Raw genomic sequence first — 19,253 nt, forward strand, 5'->3', positions numbered from 1 at the left:
TCAGACAGTTTTGTGTAGGTAGTTTGGGAAAATACTATGTTGTGATAAGGGGGGTTTAGTGCTCAGGCAGTGTTAGCATATCAGCCTTGACAACCTTACATTAGTATTCATTTTCTACAGAGTTTCAAAGTCCTGAAATTAAACACTAAAAAATTGCCAGGGCCAGCAACACAACTGAAATCTTTCAAAAATAATAAAATTCAGTGAGAATTATTTGATGATTGTGACACCAGAAATGGGCTTCAGGCATGGTATCAAGGTGGGGAATCAATGTCGAAAGTGGCGTACATTAACATTAACTTGCAACTATCTTAGCGCAAGTGAGCTTCGAAAATCTAGGCCCTGGTCTAGTGATGAGTGATGAGTGATGAGCATATGTCTTAACATTATTCTACCCCAGGGCTCCATTTACAAAAAGCAAAGAGTCCAGTTTATGCAAACATTATGCACAATGTAGTGAGTAGCTTGGGTTTAACTGCCCTAAGCAGTGTTAAAGACATATCACAGCATGGCAGGTTGATGTGGGGGACTGGGAAGGGAGCATGTAGTGAAGCAGGTCTTAGATGTCAGAACTGGAGGACACATGTTAATCTTAGAAGAAAAGGAATTAAATGGCACATAGCTCTTTGACACAATAATCTATGTACATGTTTATAGTTTTCTATTATTTATGTATTTGTTTTGATTGCTAAAGGTAAAATATTACTTATTATATTGAAAAGATGCCACAGTTTCCCCAGTGGTAATTTAACCATGTGTAACAGAAATCTCTACACTAGGTGTATGATTTTGACTTAATAATATAATTAGTACTCAATTAACTGTTTTCTCATACTCAAATATATTTTAATTGCTAAAGGTAAACATGCTTAGGAATGATAATTTCCTTATTTTTTTCTTAAGTTGGTTAAGGCTGTTACACACAATTTGCCAGTAGTTCAAGGTGTGATAGAAAATGAACTGGTTGTGTGATAACCTATTCATATAGAAATGGGTTGGGTACTGAAAAGGTTCATGCTGTGTGCAAGCTCGAGTGAAGTGCTAAAACCAACCTCATCACAAAGTATCTGTGGAGTGAGTGAGGGACGGACCTGGTCACTTTAGGCAGTGTTCCAGTAATATCAAGGTTGAGAGAAGCAGAAATGTGCTCCAAGAACATTCATTGAAAGTACTGTGACCATAACTGATAATTATGGGCTGATAATCAGACGTACTAACTTAAAAGTTAAGATACATTTCTTGACATGCAAATGCTCCAAACAATTATGTTATTTTAATCAGTGATTTAATAATCATAATAATGGCTACGAAATAAATTGTACAATTGTTGGCACAGGATTCAAACATTATGCACCTATGACAGCAGGGGACTTCTCCAACAGAGAATGACCTTCACCATCTAGAGAGAGAAACAAATACAAGCCGATCATAACCGAAATGTATATGACTTACAAATATATATGTACATTCATGCTAACATGTTTTGTTTGTCTGATGTTAATTCCATCTATACGGTTGGACCAGACAATACAGTGATCAACAACAAACAAATTAAATGTGGTTTGATTTTATCAGATGCTACAGAATAGCACGCACGCACACACATTTATTAATTTATTAAGGCCAGTATTTGTAAATGAGTGCGTTTGGTTTTACCCCACTTTTAGCAATAATTCCAGATACCAGAAATGGGCTTCACACATTGTTGCCATCTGGGGAATCGAACCTGGGTCTTCGACATGTTGAGCGAACACTTTAATCACTAAGCTACTCACATCCTAAGGTCAATATTACTAACAAAGAGGTATTTTGTTAATTTTCATCAGACATGTTTGAAGGTTAGTCTGTTCATTGTTTAACACCACACTCAATGGCATCACAGCTATGAGGCAGCGGTGCGTAAATAATTGAATCTGGACCAGACAATCCAGTGATCAACAGCATGAGCACGTATTTACACAATTGGGATAAATCAAATCACCAAGTATGACCACCCAATCCCAATAGTCACAGCTTGTGACAAGCATGAGTAGCTGAAGATCAATCCTGGGTAAACCTGGGTCCTAAAGGCATTTATTGTCACAATGAAGTTTTTTTTCTCTACTAGAAAAACCTTCAAAATGGATGCTAATTTAAAAACCGGTTTCCCTGTCAATAGTGACCAAAAAGACAACACATTACCTACCCTACTTTTCAAATAAAAACACATTATTCTTTCTTCAAATGCATCTGATTGCTTTGTACTTTGACTAGGATTGAAACAATTTGGTTCAATTCATCAAATATCAAATCTGAGACCTTAGTTTCAATTTTCCATAACTTTTACCACTATTTCAATTGGATATTTGAATACCTGTTCAAATTATATGCACACTGCAAGAAAGTAATTTTGACTTAAGTCTAACCTGAGCAGTTTCAAGCGCTGAAATAAGGCAAAAGGTCATTGGCTGACACATGGCTAATTATCCAATGAGAACTGCTGTTGATAAACATCACAAAGTTGACTCTGAGAGTTAAATGAAATCTGACATTTTAACTTGTATAAAATATCAGTGCGAAAATGATCTAATTGAAGGTCCGATATAATAAAAACAAATTAAAACGAGGTCTGGGTGAGTCGTTGTGACTCTAATCTTGATAATCTTGATAGCAACATTCATCTGACTGCTATTGAATACTGTGAACGATAATTTCAACTGATTCATTTTTAACAAATGCACCTGTACAAGTGAGTAATATTTTTAACACAGCCATCAGCAATATTCCAGGTACATATACCAAAGTGGTTGCATTATTTCAGTCAATACACTAAGATGGTGCAAACCAGTGGTTGAAAACATGAGCCCCTGTTCATACCAGTTAAGCTTAGTGACAAAGATTAGGAATATCACAAACCCAAATTAATCCCTGTAATCGAATAAATTTCAGGTCCCTTCAAGAAGTCATTTTAGTGGCATGTTTGCATGTTTAAACACATTTAATAAATTTTCTTAAAACGTCAACATTAATTATTAACATCATACCTATTGATAATGATCGAATCATTTATTACTTTCTTGTGCCCTGAAATGACAATATCTGTGAATGTAGATGATTACATTTTACTTTTTAATAATTGTTTGATAAATATTGTAGTTGCACATTTCAAATGTACACAGTGATTTTTTTCGAATTGACTATGATTTCGTTTTAAATATGAATAATTAATTAATTATGACATCATAATAATGAGGAAATGAGATGATGTCTTTGTGTTTCCATGGCTGCTCACCTTGAGGTTTATGTTGCATGTACGTCCCAGTACTTTCTCCATCTTGTAAAATCATGTCAATCATCGCCAGCTCTTTCGCTTTTTTCTGCTTTTCTTTGCCAACCTTGATCTTGCTTTTCTGTCTGTCATTATTTCTGGCCATGATAAGATCCACGATAGGCACTTTCTTCCCCTTTCCATCGTTATATAAAAAGCCCTTCACTTCGTTTTTCAGTTTTTCGTCAATTTCCTTATAATTTTTCGTCCACCTTGCCCGTTTCATGAGCTCCACTAATTCCCCGCCCCCTTTCACGTTGACCAGCTGATAGAGCTGTTTTGAGTCATTGTCCGCTTGATTCTTCACACCTGTCGCAACGACGGATGTATTGCCCATTTTCTGAAATTGTCGTAGATCAAAAAAGCGGAATCACTCGCTCGATTTTGTGTAAAGAAACAGAGTTAGGTTAGGGACCGATGGAGATTTGTCATGTGCCTTTCATCTTACCGACGGCGTCGAAAATGGCCGCCGGTCCCCTTAGTAGCAGGTATAGTCTGTTCCAAAGATGATAAATTATCATAATTAAACTATTTACGTTAATTCCACCATTCAAAAATGTAAAAACTCATACACTGTTGTATGCATAATTACCTAATGTGGTTCACAATTTCATATTTGAAATGTTTTGCAAAGCACGAAACATAGCAATTGGAAAAAGAAGTGCGAGGAATTAATGAGCATAATATTATCATTTCATTATGAGTCCCGATATATTGTGTACGTGGTCACATCCTGCCTTGCACATATACTTTCGTTTGAAAGGAACCTGATTTCACACAACACAACATAGTAAATTACCTAAATCGTTCCATGCGCTTCTTTGTTTAATAACCCATATAGTGGCGATATGCCACTTGAATCGATCTTCCAGCAACCTATGTTTGCCGAAAGAGGCGAGTGAGAGGATCAGATGGTCAGACTCGCTTACTTGGCTGATGCGTGTCACTGTGTCCCGGCTGCAGAGATTGATGATCGTGTTATTAATCACATGATTATCTGACATAAACACTGTTTATAGCAGAATTTAATTCCCCCTACAGCATGATTACTGTGGAGTGCAGCGTTAACAACATACAAAGAAATTAAGAGATATTCCTGAACAACACGTCAACAAAAAATAAGTGTCTTTGATCAAAGATAATATCGGAATGAATACCCCAATTAAATTGAATGATAATAAAAGCGGCCGATGGCTGCGCCCAAACTGGACCCGATTTTTTTATCTATCTATCTATCTATCTATCTATCTATCTATCTATCTATCTATCTATCTATCTATGTTGTCTAATGGTTTACCTGTTCACACCGAATTGAGGTTTACATGATTGAAGTATGCAATATTTTTATTTAAGATGTATAATTCCTCAACGACCTATTTTAGATTTCTTTTCTGTATTCATGATATGGCTGAAATAAAGTCGATGTGACTTAAAATATCAATCACTCTCTCTGATGCAAATGTAAGTATTCTCGCTCAGTATCACATTTCAGAAACACACTATAACCAGAATCACATCTGACTTCCGGTTTCGTCGGACAGGTGCCCGCTGTATCCGCTCGCTGATTGGCTGAGTATTTTAGCCCCTAGCAACGATAAATCGCGTTACGGGCAACGGTAAATGTGCTAAGTGCAACTGAAGCTCACTAAAACGCTCCGTTACGTGTCAAGCGAACATCATTTTGGAGTAAGACCAAGGAAACCTTTCTGTTTCAAGATGACAACTGTAGCTTTTGGTGGGGGCCCCACTGTTGAACAGAGGCGAGCGTTCGCCCAGTTAAAGGAAGGGACTCAAGTGCCTGGGTAAGTGGTCAATGAACGTGAGAACGTGTGCAAGGAGTTAGAAATGAATATCGTTTTATGAACGTGACAATTGGGGTTTAAAGGCCTTTCAAACCATTCGTCTGTGTGTGATTGGCGCTAGATTTTAGACCATTGGAATTCTTTGGGCATTCAATTATTTTTCTATTGATTAAAAAAAATGAAATAGAATCTCTGTGAAAGTCGACCCGACCAGGACTGGCAAGAATTGGGATATTACAATGGCTTACAGCGAGAAATAGCTGAGATTGAATTAATTCATTAACTGATACAGTTCTATTTTTCTTATGTATGATAATTTATTATTTTGAATATTTAATATTTTATTATGTAATGGTCATTTCATGAATAAATTTCTGAGGGTAAAGAGGTGAATGCATGGGGAGTGATGAAAAAGGAATTGTGAACATATATTTCAGGTGCCATTAATAAAACAGGAAAAAAATATTTTACAAAGATTTTGGATATTCTCACAAATAATAATGTCTTCTCTGATAAGATTGGAAACCTAGCTATTGCTTATTTTCTTTGCATAATCTATCCATATTTTGTCTAATAGTCAGTACACGCACACACCTTACCACTCTTATTTTCAGTATTTCCTATGAATGAATGTAACTTAGTGAATATCACTCTTTCAGTAAGTATGAGCATATTCAATTAAAGTGGCATAGAGAAACTGGTTTGTGATTTTGTGCATATTTGCTCCTATGCAGCTTTACAATAAAAAATAATCCCTCCATTTAGTGAACATGACGTGATGTATACACTGTGAGGTAAGCCAGATTAAGTCCAGTGTAAGCCATGGGGTTACAATAGGACCACCTGGTCGGCACTTAATGCTTTGGGGTTCACAACAGTGGATTGACTTGGGACACCTAGCAACGGTTAACTTACTTCAAGACAGTGCTTAACTTTGACATTGTTTCTGATTTGACAGTTGCTGTGTTAGTTGAAATAACAGTACATTTGTTGCACTTAATGTAGCAATATTCTCTTGTTTGGTAAGGTAAGATTAGAGATACAATGCTTTATTAATTTATCCCTGGGACAATTTTGGTAACATCATAAAACATTTACAAAAAATGGAATCACAACATATCCCATTTCAACAAGCACTAAGATAATACACAAGTAAATAAGTAAAAGCATTAAAAGAGTGAAAGAAGAAGATATGACTTAATGTACTGATGAGATATATAGCAGTGATGTTAAAAAGTTGTACATGTAGGTAGGATGATAGAGGAATGAATATGAAGATTAACTGATATTAAAATAATTAATACCGCCTGGTACAAAAGAATGATGGAATCAGTTTCATCTAGTTATTGGCATGAACAGACATTGTCCTAATGGAAGTAGTTCTAAATCGTGAAACAGAATTTGAGAGCTGTCATTTGCAATTATTTATTTTTTGTTGTTGGCTTTGTCTCTCATTGTTAGTAGTCTGTTTGAAGTCACACACCATGGGCTCCCTGTCCTCTTACTCAGATTACTTATGGTGGTGTGGGGTATTGGTTAAAGTGTTCGAGTGGCAGTTGATGTTCAGGGGCCTTTTACAAAGTATTTTCAAAAAATGTTCATTAAAGTATTTTAGGAAAATATTATTTTATGAAAAGCTTATGACTTGCAGTGAAATATTATTAAATTTAATTACAAATATGTTTCCTTTGTAGTTACCGTGGTTACATACCTCAGATCAAGTACCGAGTGGGTCAGACTTACGGTAATGACACTCATGATCTGCTCAAATCGGTAAGTACGAGAGTGAGTGAGGGAGTGAGTGCAATTTGGGTTGGTGGATGAAGATATCCAAGTCATGATGGCTGTTGAAAGCCTCAAGTCTGGTGCATTGCTATAATTACTTTTAGACTGACTTCTTGACATCTGTGTTGAATGTTCTGTAAACATTATGTTTGATCATAAGTGTATCAGTGAGCAAATTTGTCATAAGACATTGTCCCGCTGATGATTACAATAACTCTGCTGTCTATATTCTGATCAGCTTTGGAGAAACCAGTTCTCTGTATGAGGTGGGATAATGTTTGGAGTGAGTGAGTGAGTGAATGTGTGAATGAGTGAGTGAGTGAGTAACTGAATGTGTGAGTGAGTGAGTGCAGTTGCATTCCATGTCTATGCAATTGTGAGCCGAATTCTAACTTTTTCATTTGTGGGTTTTTTAAAATTTAATTTCTGTTCATGTGTATCTCACAAACTCACTCATTATTAAACACTAAGGACTATTGTTATTAATGAGTGAGAAGAAACAACCTCTGTATCCTTTGATATTTGTATTTTAAACAAACACTGTGAACTGGAAAACAAAGTATCATGGCATGTGTTATATAATCCTATTTTGTTCCTAACATATACACAGATATGTGTCCAATTCAAGAACTGAATAACACCACTGTCAAACGTGAGGTATTGATTTGTGGCTCATTATCATGGCCACTACAGTATAAGTATTGAAAAAAACATATCAAATTACCTGTCAAGTCTTCTCTTTTCGCCAACGTCAGTCAATAAATAAAAACACCACTGTCATGCAGATTATGTGTTTTTCTTCAGTAAGAATGTGGTATCTATATCTTCAAGACAGTCATTAAAAATGTCCAGCTTTTCAGTACTTGTTTGTAAATCAAGTAGTGATTAGTGCAGGTGGAGTATAGTTTCCATTATTTTATTTCTTTAAAATGAAAATCTTTAAAATCTTCATAAATCCATGAAAGAAAATTTGATATCATTGTACACCATGACCTGTTTAACTGCTCCCCTTTGGCACAGTGTGTGAGTGAGTTTGGTTTTATGCCTCATTTTAGCAATATTCCAACAATATCACTACAGGGAACACCAGAAATGGGTTTCACACATTGTCCCCATGTGGAGAATTGAATCTGGGTCTCCAGCATGACAAGTGAACGCTTTGACCGTTAGGCCACCCCACCACCCCTCATAACATTATCATGAGCAGCAATACACTGTAAACTTTCTGTTATTACACTTTATTTTACAATATCATGGATGTGTTAGTCTTTTTGGGTGGGTGATCCCCAAGTTAGTCTTTTTGGGTGGGTGATCCCCAAGTTAATCTTTTTGGGTGGGTGATCCCCAACTTAGTCTTTATTTTCGTACATAAGCTTCTTATCATATAAGATCAAGAGTGTAAACAGTAAATGTTGGCTGAAAACTTCACTGACAGATTTACAATTGGCTGAGATATTTCGTTTTAACTATTTGAAAATGTAATTGTTCAATTGAAAAGTGAGTACCCCTAGAGAATGTTTACTGTTATACACTTGGGGCATACTTTGTCAATACAAGGGGTACACTTGTTAACCAGGACCGGACATCTGTATGCCAATCAATAAGAGTAAATTACAACCAACATACACCTATTAACGACCACTCTCACGATCAAGGCCCAACGACCAACTCAGTGTGCCTCTATCAGTCAATCATAATTCAATACCCAATTCCTCTGTTGAAAAGGTACACTTAATCATAAAGAGGGCGTGTGACGCTGAATTTGATAGCAGTGGGTTTTGTATGGGGTAGTATGGTCTCCCTTGCTATTGAGAGTTGTCAATAATCGGGGTATTGTTGGTAGTGTGGGCTGTCAGCACAGTGCAGTCAATATATATCAGCAGCTTTAACTGTTGGTGTTTGTGGCAACACTGAAGTCTGAATTACTGTGTCACCATTGTGCTGGAGGGCAAGATCTGGTGTCAGCAATGGCCATATCCATAACCTCTGTTTATAGCTTTTTAACAGTATACAGTTATAACTCTTTAGTATTTTATTACATACACTCTAAGTTGTACTCAACTGGAGGCTGTTGGATTGAACTTACACTTTCAATTCCTTTTGTGGGTTTGGCCCAGTCATCAAAGGTACTGCAATACCTTCTGTGAAAATCTTTTCTTCTGGCATCCATTTAGCTTCCTTTTGGCATCCATTTAGCTTCCCTTTGACATCACAAGTCCACAAACATTCAAAGTAAAGTAAAACTGTCCACATTTTTAATCGTAGAATATGTGTCTTTTTAATGTATGCTAGATTTCCTAAATTACTAACAGCTGAAAGGATGATGTAAATCCAGCAAGGGGTCTATGCAGGAAGCAAATGTACTGTAAGTCCCCATGGTCCATAGTATGGTGATCTACCTTCAGTTGTTGGTGATATATAGCCCGTATATTGTCTTGTCCAAATGGTGATTTTAGTTTTAACTTTCCACACTAGTTTTAAATTGTAACCTTGATATTCTAGTTGTTTTACTGTCCTTTGGCAACAGGTTTTGATAGTGTGTACAAGTTTCATTTCAATATCAAACATGTTCTCATCACTATATGGCTGAAATATTGGCGATGTAAGGTTAAATATTAACTCATTCATTAATTCAATTCCTTTTGACATCCCTTTAGCTTCCCTTTGGCATCCCTTTAGCTTTCCATTGGCACCCATTTACCTTGCCTTTGGCATCCCTCTAGCTTCCCTTTGGCACTCCTTAGCTTCCCTTTGACTTCCCTTTAGCTTTCTATTGACATCCCTTTAGGTTTCCTTTGGCATCCTTCTAGCTTCCCTTTGGCATCCCTCGGGCCTCCCATTGGCATCCGGGGTAGAATAGGTTTTCAGCAACCAATGCTTGCCATAAAAGGTGATTGTGCTTGTCATATGAGGTGACTAACAGGATCGGGTGGTCAGACTCACTGACTTGGTTGACACATGTCATCAGTTCCACGTTTCACAGATCGAGACACATGCTGTTGATCACTGGATTGTCTGGTCCAGACTCAATTATTTACAGACCGCTGCCATATAGCTGGAATATTGTCAAGTGTGGCGTAAAACTAAACTCACTCACTCACTCACTCACTCACTCACTCACTCACTCACTCACTCACTCACTCACTCACTCACTCACTCACTCACTCACTCACTCACATCCCTTTGTAGCATCCCTTTAGCTTCCCATTGGCATCCATTTAGCTTCTATTTAGCTTCTCTTTAGCTTTAGCTTTAGCTTTCCTTTGACATCCCTTTGCCTTCCCTCAACTTATAAAAGTAAACTTATTCATTGATGGATGGAGGGAGGAAGTTTGATTTTATGCAATATTCCAGCAGTATCATGGCAGGTGACATCAGAAATTGACCTGACACACTGTACCCATGTGTGGAATCAATAAAGGGTCTACAGCAGGACGAACCAACTCTTCAGCCATTAGACTACAACATGCCAGTAGTTAATTAAGGCATTGTCAACCTAGAACAACAATTGGCTCTATAAGGAATTTGACCCATAATGATAGGTTTCTTGAGTGCAACGCCTTATACTACTTAATTGGCCATCAGTGTACTAAGGCTTATTACAGATTATAGTTACATCCACCATTTCTCGTAAAGTAATGTCACATTTGTTGGTTGTGTTTATACTGAGGAATATTTTTCCTGCAAAACAAGCATTCTGCTTATCAGAAAATTCAGAACAAAGGTAAACTTTCAGAATATACACAGGTAGCCAAATCATTACCAGGTATTCAGACGTCAAAGTTTGTTAACAGTTTGTCAATCGGGTAGAACTACGAACTGTGAAATTACCATTCTGAAATGGGATATCTTTGCTCTGTATTACAAGATCTGTTACAAGGGGTGCTGTTCTGACTAACGCTTAGTCTCTGAATAGATATACTTTAATAAACCCATGTAAATTTTGTGTCATTTAGGGCCTGTACATAATTTATGAGGGGTGAAGGAGAAAGAGAGAGCAACACAGAGAGAGAGGATTTTAAGAGGGGACACCCACTTTTTTCTGTGGGGAGGGGGAAGAGAATCAATTCGTACACATGTCCCAGGGTGATCAGCAATTTTGTACGTATTGTTTTTCCCACATTGTATATTGAGTCTGGGGGTGGGCTGTGTGTTCAGGGAGGGTGTGGGGATATACTAGTATTTAGTCCAGGGGTATGTGTATTGAATCTAGGTGTTTAGGACGTATTCAGTCCAGGGGTGTGTATTGAATCTTAGGTGCTGAGGATGTAGTCAGCTCAAGGCTGAGACAATAGAAGAAATGTTCAACAAACTATAACATCAACTTCAGGATTTAAGGAAAAGGTTCTAAGAAGTTGGTACAAAGGACGTATTGATTTCTTTTGATCACTATATTGCTGAGAATTTTCAAAGGCAACATTATACCATAGCTCAGATATTCACATAGTGACTTAGGCACCATTAGTGTTATTCAAACTTCTCTGTTGAGGGATTGAGTGAGTCGGCAATATTCCAGCAATATCAGCATGGGACACCAGAAATATGCTTCACACATTGTACCCTCACTGTTGAGAAGCAGACAGAAGAAAAAAAAATTGTCCAAACGCTCATTTTGTTCCTACAGTATCACTGTGTCATGGAGTTGTCCTGAAACAACTTTTGTATCCTAAGGTTCAGCCACAAATAAAGCTGACTGATGTAGAGTTTCATCTTTTTCTTTCACATATACCATGGGTGGAAAAAACTCACCTGTTCACACTCTGGTATAATAAAGATATTGACAGCATTTCATGAATATTTTCACAAACACTGCTAATTATATGTCAGTTTGTGTTGCATGATTAACAGCACCTGTGTTGTTTCACAGGACCATGAGTTCCGACGATCTGCCACAATCATGGGCCCTTTCCCCCAAGAGACCTTGAAGAATGATCTTCCTGATGCCACAGGGGACAACAAGTATACTAAGAACATGGTTCCTGGCTATACAGGTGAGCTATACTAACTTGACAGGTGAACTGCACAGATGAGCCACACACACTATGTACAAGTCACATACATCCTATACAATTGAACTATATGCAAAGGTCACATACGTCCTATGCAACTGAACCATCTACAAGTCACATACATCCTGTACAACTGAACTATATGTACAATTCACATATGTCCTGTACAATTGAGCTATATGTACAAGTCACATCTCCTTTCTAACTGAGCTATATGTACAAGTCACGTACGTACTATACATTTGAGGGGGGCGGTGGGGTAGCCTAGTGGTTAAAGCGTTCACTCGTCACGCCGAAGGCCCGGGTTCGATTCCCCACATGGGTACAATGTGCGAAGCCCATTTTCTGGTGTCCCCCGCCTTGATATTGCTGGAATATTGCTAAAAGCGGCGTAAAACTAAACTCACTCACTCACTCACCTATACATTTGAGCTATATGTACAAGTCACATACATTATACACTTGAGTTATATGTACAAGTCACATACATCCTATACAACAGAGCTATATGTACAAGTCACATACATCCTATACAACTGAGCTATATGTACAAGTCACATACATCCTGTACAACTGAGCTATATGTACAAGTCACATACATCCTGTACAACTGAGCTATATGTACAAGTGGGGCATATATCCTGTGTATCCACGTGTATCAATGTTGTACATGTTAACTGTTATTGCAATGTTTTTCCTGTTCTAGGCTACATACCAAGAATGCCCTTCAAGTTTGGTGGTACTTACAAGGACGACTGTGATGTGTGTATCGACACCTTTATTAGCAACACAAAGAATCATGACTTTAAAATGAGAGACCTCCAGAAACAAATACGGAGCTACCCTCGTCTGACTGCCATCTCCCATGACCCCACGGTCCGTGACAAACTCAACCTATACAGGGACACACACCCGACACAGCCAATGTTGCTAGGTACAGCCAATTGGGAGTAGTAGTAGTAATAGTAGTAGTAGTAGTAGTAGTAGCAGCAGCAGTAGCAACAGTAGAAGAAGCAGTAATAGTTGTCAAGTTTATCCAATAAGTACTGCCCATGGAAGGCTTCCTTTTTAATTTTGTTAACATAATCAAAGGATTGTTGGTTTCTTTTGTTAACAGTGTTCATTTCACTAGATGAAGTCAAGTAGTAGTAGTAGCAGCAGCAGCAGTAGTAGTAGTAGCAACCCAGTTGGAACTGGTCTTGAGCAGCCTAACTTGTCGTAAGAGAAGACAAACGAGATCAGGTGGTCAGGCTCACACACATCATTGTATCTTAGTTGTGTAGATCAGTGCTGCTGATGTTGACCACTGGCTTGTCTGGTCCAGACTTGATTATTTACAAACCGCTGCCATGTATCTGGAATATTGATAAGTGTGGCCGGCAAACAACAAACTAACAAATAGTGGTAAAAGCAGCAGTAGTTGTAGCACTTGTTGTAGCAGATATTCCTGTCACAGATATTTATGGACAAAATCCTGTTCACCTTACAGAGGATAAGCGGAGTTTGACCGAGCCACCGATGCCAGGATACCAGGGTTACGTGCCTCGAATCAGACCCACAGAGATGGGTTTAGGATGTCGGTACCATGAGAGCTCCAAGATTGGATTCAATGCATTTGTACAAGAAACACAACGTCATAAAGAACTCCAGTCAGATTCAAACTACAAGATAACTGTAAACAGGTAGAACCTTGACCGCAATATAGTGCTTAATGAGTGAGTGAGCAGAGCTGAGGTCTATAACAATGGTGTAGCTACTGTTGACAAAATATATATATCAATCAGTCAGTCAGTCAGTCAATGTTTGGATAATTTGGTAGTAATGTAATGTTTGTCAATTTCTGTCAGTTTCCCAAAGTGCTCAGAGCTCTCATTATAATGAATATGGTATGTACTATGTGATATTTCTGTTATGTCCAATGTGATACGTACCATGTCTGTTAGGTATGTGTTGAGTGATTTCATCACAGGATATGTTTCTCATCACAGACCCCCAACAGGACCGCGGGCACCACAGAGTGCCCCACCAAACTTCAGTCGTCGCCTGTATCTCCAGGACGGCATGATCCCCAAGTACACCGGCTATGTCCCTCGTGAGTAGTTACCTCATCACAGAAACATCTTCGTCAAAACTCTAATTTATCATAGGGAGGAAGGGTGTGCAATTTTGTGTGTTGTTTTGGTCACTCCTTCAAGATGTTTATTGTTTATCAGTGAAGGAGGATCCAAAATTGTTTTGTTTCGAAAAGTTTACATTTCAGGACAGAATTGTTTTAGAAGAACAACTAAATCACAGGCCCCACTCTTCCATAAAGTGTCAAATGCATTATACACAGTGGTCCTTTGAGTCAGAACTGGTCTTGAGCAGCCTAACTTGTCATAACAGGTGACAAACGAGATCGGGTGATCAGGCTCACATACATCATAGTATCCCAGATGTGTGGATCAGTGCTCATGATTTTGATCTCTGGATTGTCTGGTCCAGACTTGATTATTTACAGACCACAGCCATGTGTCTGGAATATTGATGAGTGTGGCAAACAACAAACAAACTAGCAGTATTTGTGAAAAAGCAGTTGTAGGACTTCTTGTAGCAGATATTGCAGTCACAGATATTTATGGACTAAATCTTGTTTAGGGTAGGAACCCTGGCACTAATCTGTTAATGTTACTCCCATATTTTAACACTGACATCATAGTGACAATAATTTAGTGGAGTAAGGTCTGGGACAATCAGAGTTTTCTCCCTTAGTCATGCTAGGATCAGTGATTAATGAGAGAGAATGACTTTATGGTGCTTTTAGCATTATTCCAGAAAAATCACAGCAAGGGACACCAGAAATGGGCTTCACATACTGTACCCATGTGGGAAATAGAACACAGGTGACAAGTGAATGTTTTTACCACTAGGCTACCCCACCACCCCGATCACTGATTAAGGCATAATTCCCCAAACATGATACATGGTCTTTCAGAAAGATGCATGTGGATTTTGTTTTGGAGGGAGAGTTTATACTTTTCACTAAAAAGACCTCTTCGGATGGTTTTACTTTTCGTTAGTAAGACCGTTTCCCAGGATTTACTTTTCCTAAATTTACATGAACATCAGTATTCAAATGAGTTTTTGAAATCTATTGAAAAATATCGTTCAAGATTAAATGCAATGCAAATGTTTTTTACAAGTGAGATTAGAACCGCAAATATCAGGTCCATAGGCAGACATTCTACCACATGGCCACCAGGTCGACAAAGGTGATGGGGTTAAATTATTTACTACAGTTACGGTCATTAAATTGATTTCACGCGTGCTTCAGTTATTGTTATGTAGCTTCATTAAATGATCGTCTACGTTGTAATGACCCATCATTGACGGTATGTATGATAGTGAAAACACTTCTCCTCAGTTTTGGTAGACAATGTAAAAGCAATGTCGTGGTCAGGAAATCCATCATGGTCGGAAAATAACCCATTAACTTCAGTGTCAGGTGTCTTTGACTGGCACTGGAATGTATGTTCATAATTTAGTCTTTGCAGTGAATCTTATGGTCAAATTATGCAGCGAAAATTATCACAGTCACACTAAGGATCACCAGACACTGGAATCAGTATCCAAACTATCCATCCTTTCCGTGGATTACATTTGTGAGGCTTCATCTCATGAAGATGATGATCAGCCCTGAAACTGAACATTCCTCTTGTAGTTGGCACAGTTGGATATAGTGTTTGCATGTGACAACAGAGGCCAAGGTTCGTTTCCCACTATTGGGACAATGTGTGTCGCCTATTCCTGGTGTTCTCCACCAGGTTTTTGCTGGAACATTGCACAGGTAGTTCATTCATACAAGTTGACAAGTTAGTGTTCAACTAACATTATTTTTCAGAACTCGATTTTGTATCAGGTTGTGTGTAATTAATGTGCCAGTTTAGATCCATAGAATGGTTCTAAAGCATGCAGATATTGCAAATAATTTGAACTAAACAATTCTTTTGTGTATGATTGTGTTAATATTTACTTTGCAGAGAGGAGATTTGCATTTGGAAATACATATGGTGACACAACACGAAGCATGGATGTTTGCTCGCATGGACAAGACAGCTTCGGAACACATGTTAAAACTGTACGATTCTCCCAAGCCGTGGCATAGAGTCATAGTTACACATCATCTTGTAAAGCCATCATCATTGCAGGACCATCAGACGCTGAGGTCATCGACCTCTGCCCATCATTGACCTTAGCCACCATCAACTAATGTTTATCATTGGCATTAATTTATGTAATGTTTTTTCAAGCATTAATCCTAATAAGATTATTTTTTTATAAAGTGTAAAAAGTAAAGAGTATTCAGAGAATAAGGATCTGGGTCCCCAGTTTACAAAGTGCATAGCTATGCATGTCGTAACTCCAGTGGTTTAACACAGACTTACGACAGTGGTAACAGTATGCCTGTCGTAAATCCTGTAGTTTAACACTGATTTATGATAGTGGAACGGTCATAAATCCCATAGTTTGACAGGATGATGACAATCGCAGTGCTGTGATGGCTTCGTGAAATGTGGGATCAGAAAAAGCATATTTTTCATGTTTGTTTATCCATTGTCAAGACACACATTCTGTCTCCTTCAACACTGGGAATTCTGTCTCACAAACATTTGCACTTGTTTACATTAATGAACCATGTCGTCTTTTATTGATTGCTTTAGCAGAAAGAAATAGTTTGAGATGAAAATAACTCTCTTTCTCATTAATCATTGAGTGCTTTCTGTCAGGGAGTGTTATTGCAGGTGGTTCAACTCAGAATTATGCCCCTTTGGAGACAGAATCTGTTGGTCAATTCTCCAAACTGATTCTGATCTTTGATCTACAGCACCATAATTGAGGACTTCACTAAAGTGGAAACTGTCAAAAACCTGTGTCATTTGAACTTTCTTCCAACATGTTGCAAGTTGTAAACCTTACTGTCAAATCATTGTCTTAAAGTGTAAACAGTGTTCAATATACACCTTATTCACTCTGTCTGAAAATATAACAAAGGGCATAATGAAATGCAAATGTTGGTATGACTGAATAATAATATGTATCAAAGAACTATTGGGTCAAACTAAAATTTCATTTCCACTAAAAATTCCACCAGTATTTCTCTGATGTTTTTGTTTGAAATCAATAGAGCCTTCATATAATACTACTTTCCCAACAACTACCAGAAGGTTGCTTAAAGCATAGAAAGTTGTGTACAGAGCGTGAAGGGTCTTTCGAGCTAAAGAGGTCTGTGTTTCTCAGGGCTGATTCCATAGGCAAGCTATATGATGAAGAACTGTAGTTGGGAAATATGTTTTTGTCATTGAAGAAACCACCATTGTTGTATGATAGTTGTGTTCTTATGGCAGTCATAAGTCAGCAGACTTGTTTAATTGTAAACAATGGCCTTTACGACATGGTATGTAACAGCAACCTGATTAAACCTACAGGATCTGTTTCATGGTTACTTTCAGCAACATTCAGCAAACCTTCTGAAACAATTCCTCTAAACTAGAAGTTGGATTCAGCAGTTTTGCTTCCATGTAGAAAATAGTTTCCTGGAGAGGTATCTCCAATATATAGCACAACCATAGATGAGTCTTATAAGCCTTCTCTTGACTAAGAGAATGCAACAAGGATTTGGACATCATCTATTCAGATCAGTAGGTTTGCCTTTGTGTGGAAACTAGTTTCCTGGTGAGGTGCCTCCTATGTACAGCACAACCTCAGATGGCTCTTGTCAGTCTTCTCCTGACCAAAAGAAGGCTACAAGCGTTTGGAGATCAGATAAGTAGAGATTCCTTTTCTATAAATCCTATCTGATTTTCCCTTGTTCACGAGGTAGTATTTCCCACCTGAAATTAATCTTGCAGACATCAAGGAATCTCAGAATGCTTGTTTCCATATAGCTGATATCGTAAGAATTTTATGTATTTTCCTAGATATTGCTGTTAATGTTGTCAAATTTCGAGGCATGAGAGGAAAGTCACTGTTGCATGTCCTTTCAACTTTGTAAGATTTCTCTAGAAGAGAAGACTTGCTTGATTTTGAAAGGACACTTTTGTGTGGAATTATGCTAGTGTCTGTAGGTTTATGTGGTTGCAAAATAATATTTCCCAAACTGCAAGAAGCATCTTTTGGAATCTTTAACAACAAGTACGCTTACTTTTATTTTCGAAGTAGTGCTTGGTGTTAAAGATAACAATTTTCATGTCTTAAAATCTGGGATTGATCTCTTTAGTGTTTCTTGCCTCTGTTGTAAGGACAGGACGGAAGTGGGTCAGTTTAATCACTGAATTTCAATAACGCATTTTCAGATATATCTGTGTGGGTACTTTAGGAAAGTTTAAATAACACATGTCCAGTGTTATATTTTGAGACAGCCATGTGTTGTCTTTAGCTTGGTTAATGACATTCTAGCTTGAACTAATTATGTCGAAACTGGGGCCATTTCGATGGAAGGGAAATTACATATGCGAGTGTATGTGATACAGTGATAAAAAACACTACCATCATGTGGATGCTAATGTACTTGACACACCTTTAGTGTAACTGAAAATACCAATATCTAGATATTCAGATTTTATAGAAAGTTAAGTCAACTCTAAAAGCATGTCAATGATAGCAACACCCTTTTCTAGAAGTACATAATACTACTCAAAAAAATTCAAACACCTGTTGTTGTTTTGTCATGTGACAGACCGACTTAGTAATAAGTAAAAAAAAGCTTACAATGTTTGACATTATTATGTACATGAAATGCATTCTCTCCTATCATCATTATCATCATATAGAGACATGAAGTCTGTGAATTATCAAGTCAATAACTGTCATTTTCCAGACTGTATATTCTTCTACTGCGTATATATAAACCATGTATTGCCTTCCAGTATTAACCAGTGGATTTTACAACTGGCTGTTGTCCTATAGGCTCATTTCATTGGCTGTGACAAATTGGAATGCTTTTTGTTGTGTCTCTTCTTCCTGTTGTATAATCGTTCCAGAGCAATTGTGATATTTCTGTGCAGTTGTATGTGTACTGTGTATCTAGATAAGATATAGGCAAGGCTTGTGTATTTAGTCAGTTTGTATCAAGATTGTACAGGATGTTGTGATGTTGGTCTTTATGTGTGTACCTTAATATTAGAGGTGTAGCGATGAAGTGATACAGGTTTGTATCGCGATACAAGTCCCATGATATAGTGCATCGATTTCATATTTCCGTACTGTGATATCCATCATATGTTGGTGTAAAAAATTGTAAACAATAGCAAACAGTTTCAATAAGCAAATAGATTCTCTCGTATTTCCAGGCTGGCTATCACAGCATGCAGT

At 37.7% G+C, this 19,253-nt stretch overlaps 2 protein-coding genes across 5 annotated transcripts in view; one reads left to right on the forward strand and one right to left on the reverse strand.

The window, feature by feature from the left end:
• LOC137273514 (transient receptor potential cation channel subfamily V member 5-like) overlaps positions 1 to 3,756 on the reverse strand; it is a 31,520-nt gene extending 27,764 nt beyond the window's left edge. For all 4 annotated transcript variants that reach the window (XM_067806239.1, XM_067806237.1, XM_067806238.1 and 1 more), the window contains exon 1: positions 3,272 to 3,756. In XM_067806239.1, the coding sequence (XP_067662340.1) occupies positions 3,272 to 3,644 (373 nt within the window). In that variant the 5' untranslated portion in view covers positions 3,645 to 3,756. The remainder of the gene's footprint in view (positions 1 to 3,271) is intronic.
• A 1,198-nt stretch (positions 3,757 to 4,954) lies between these two features.
• LOC137273517 (sperm-associated microtubule inner protein 5-like) lies at positions 4,955 to 16,613 on the forward strand. Its single transcript, XM_067806243.1, has 7 exons — positions 4,955 to 5,109; positions 6,804 to 6,882; positions 11,762 to 11,885; positions 12,610 to 12,837; positions 13,393 to 13,585; positions 13,892 to 13,995; positions 15,923 to 16,613. The coding sequence occupies exons 1-7, from the start codon at positions 5,024 to 5,026 to the stop codon at positions 16,045 to 16,047; spliced, it is 939 nt and encodes a 312-aa protein (XP_067662344.1). The 5' UTR covers positions 4,955 to 5,023; the 3' UTR covers positions 16,048 to 16,613.
• The last annotated feature ends 2,640 nt before the right edge of the window (positions 16,614 to 19,253 follow it).

Source organism: Haliotis asinina, chromosome 2 (assembly GCF_037392515.1).
Source record: "Haliotis asinina isolate JCU_RB_2024 chromosome 2, JCU_Hal_asi_v2, whole genome shotgun sequence".
NCBI classification, from domain to species: domain Eukaryota; kingdom Metazoa; phylum Mollusca; class Gastropoda; order Lepetellida; family Haliotidae; genus Haliotis; species Haliotis asinina.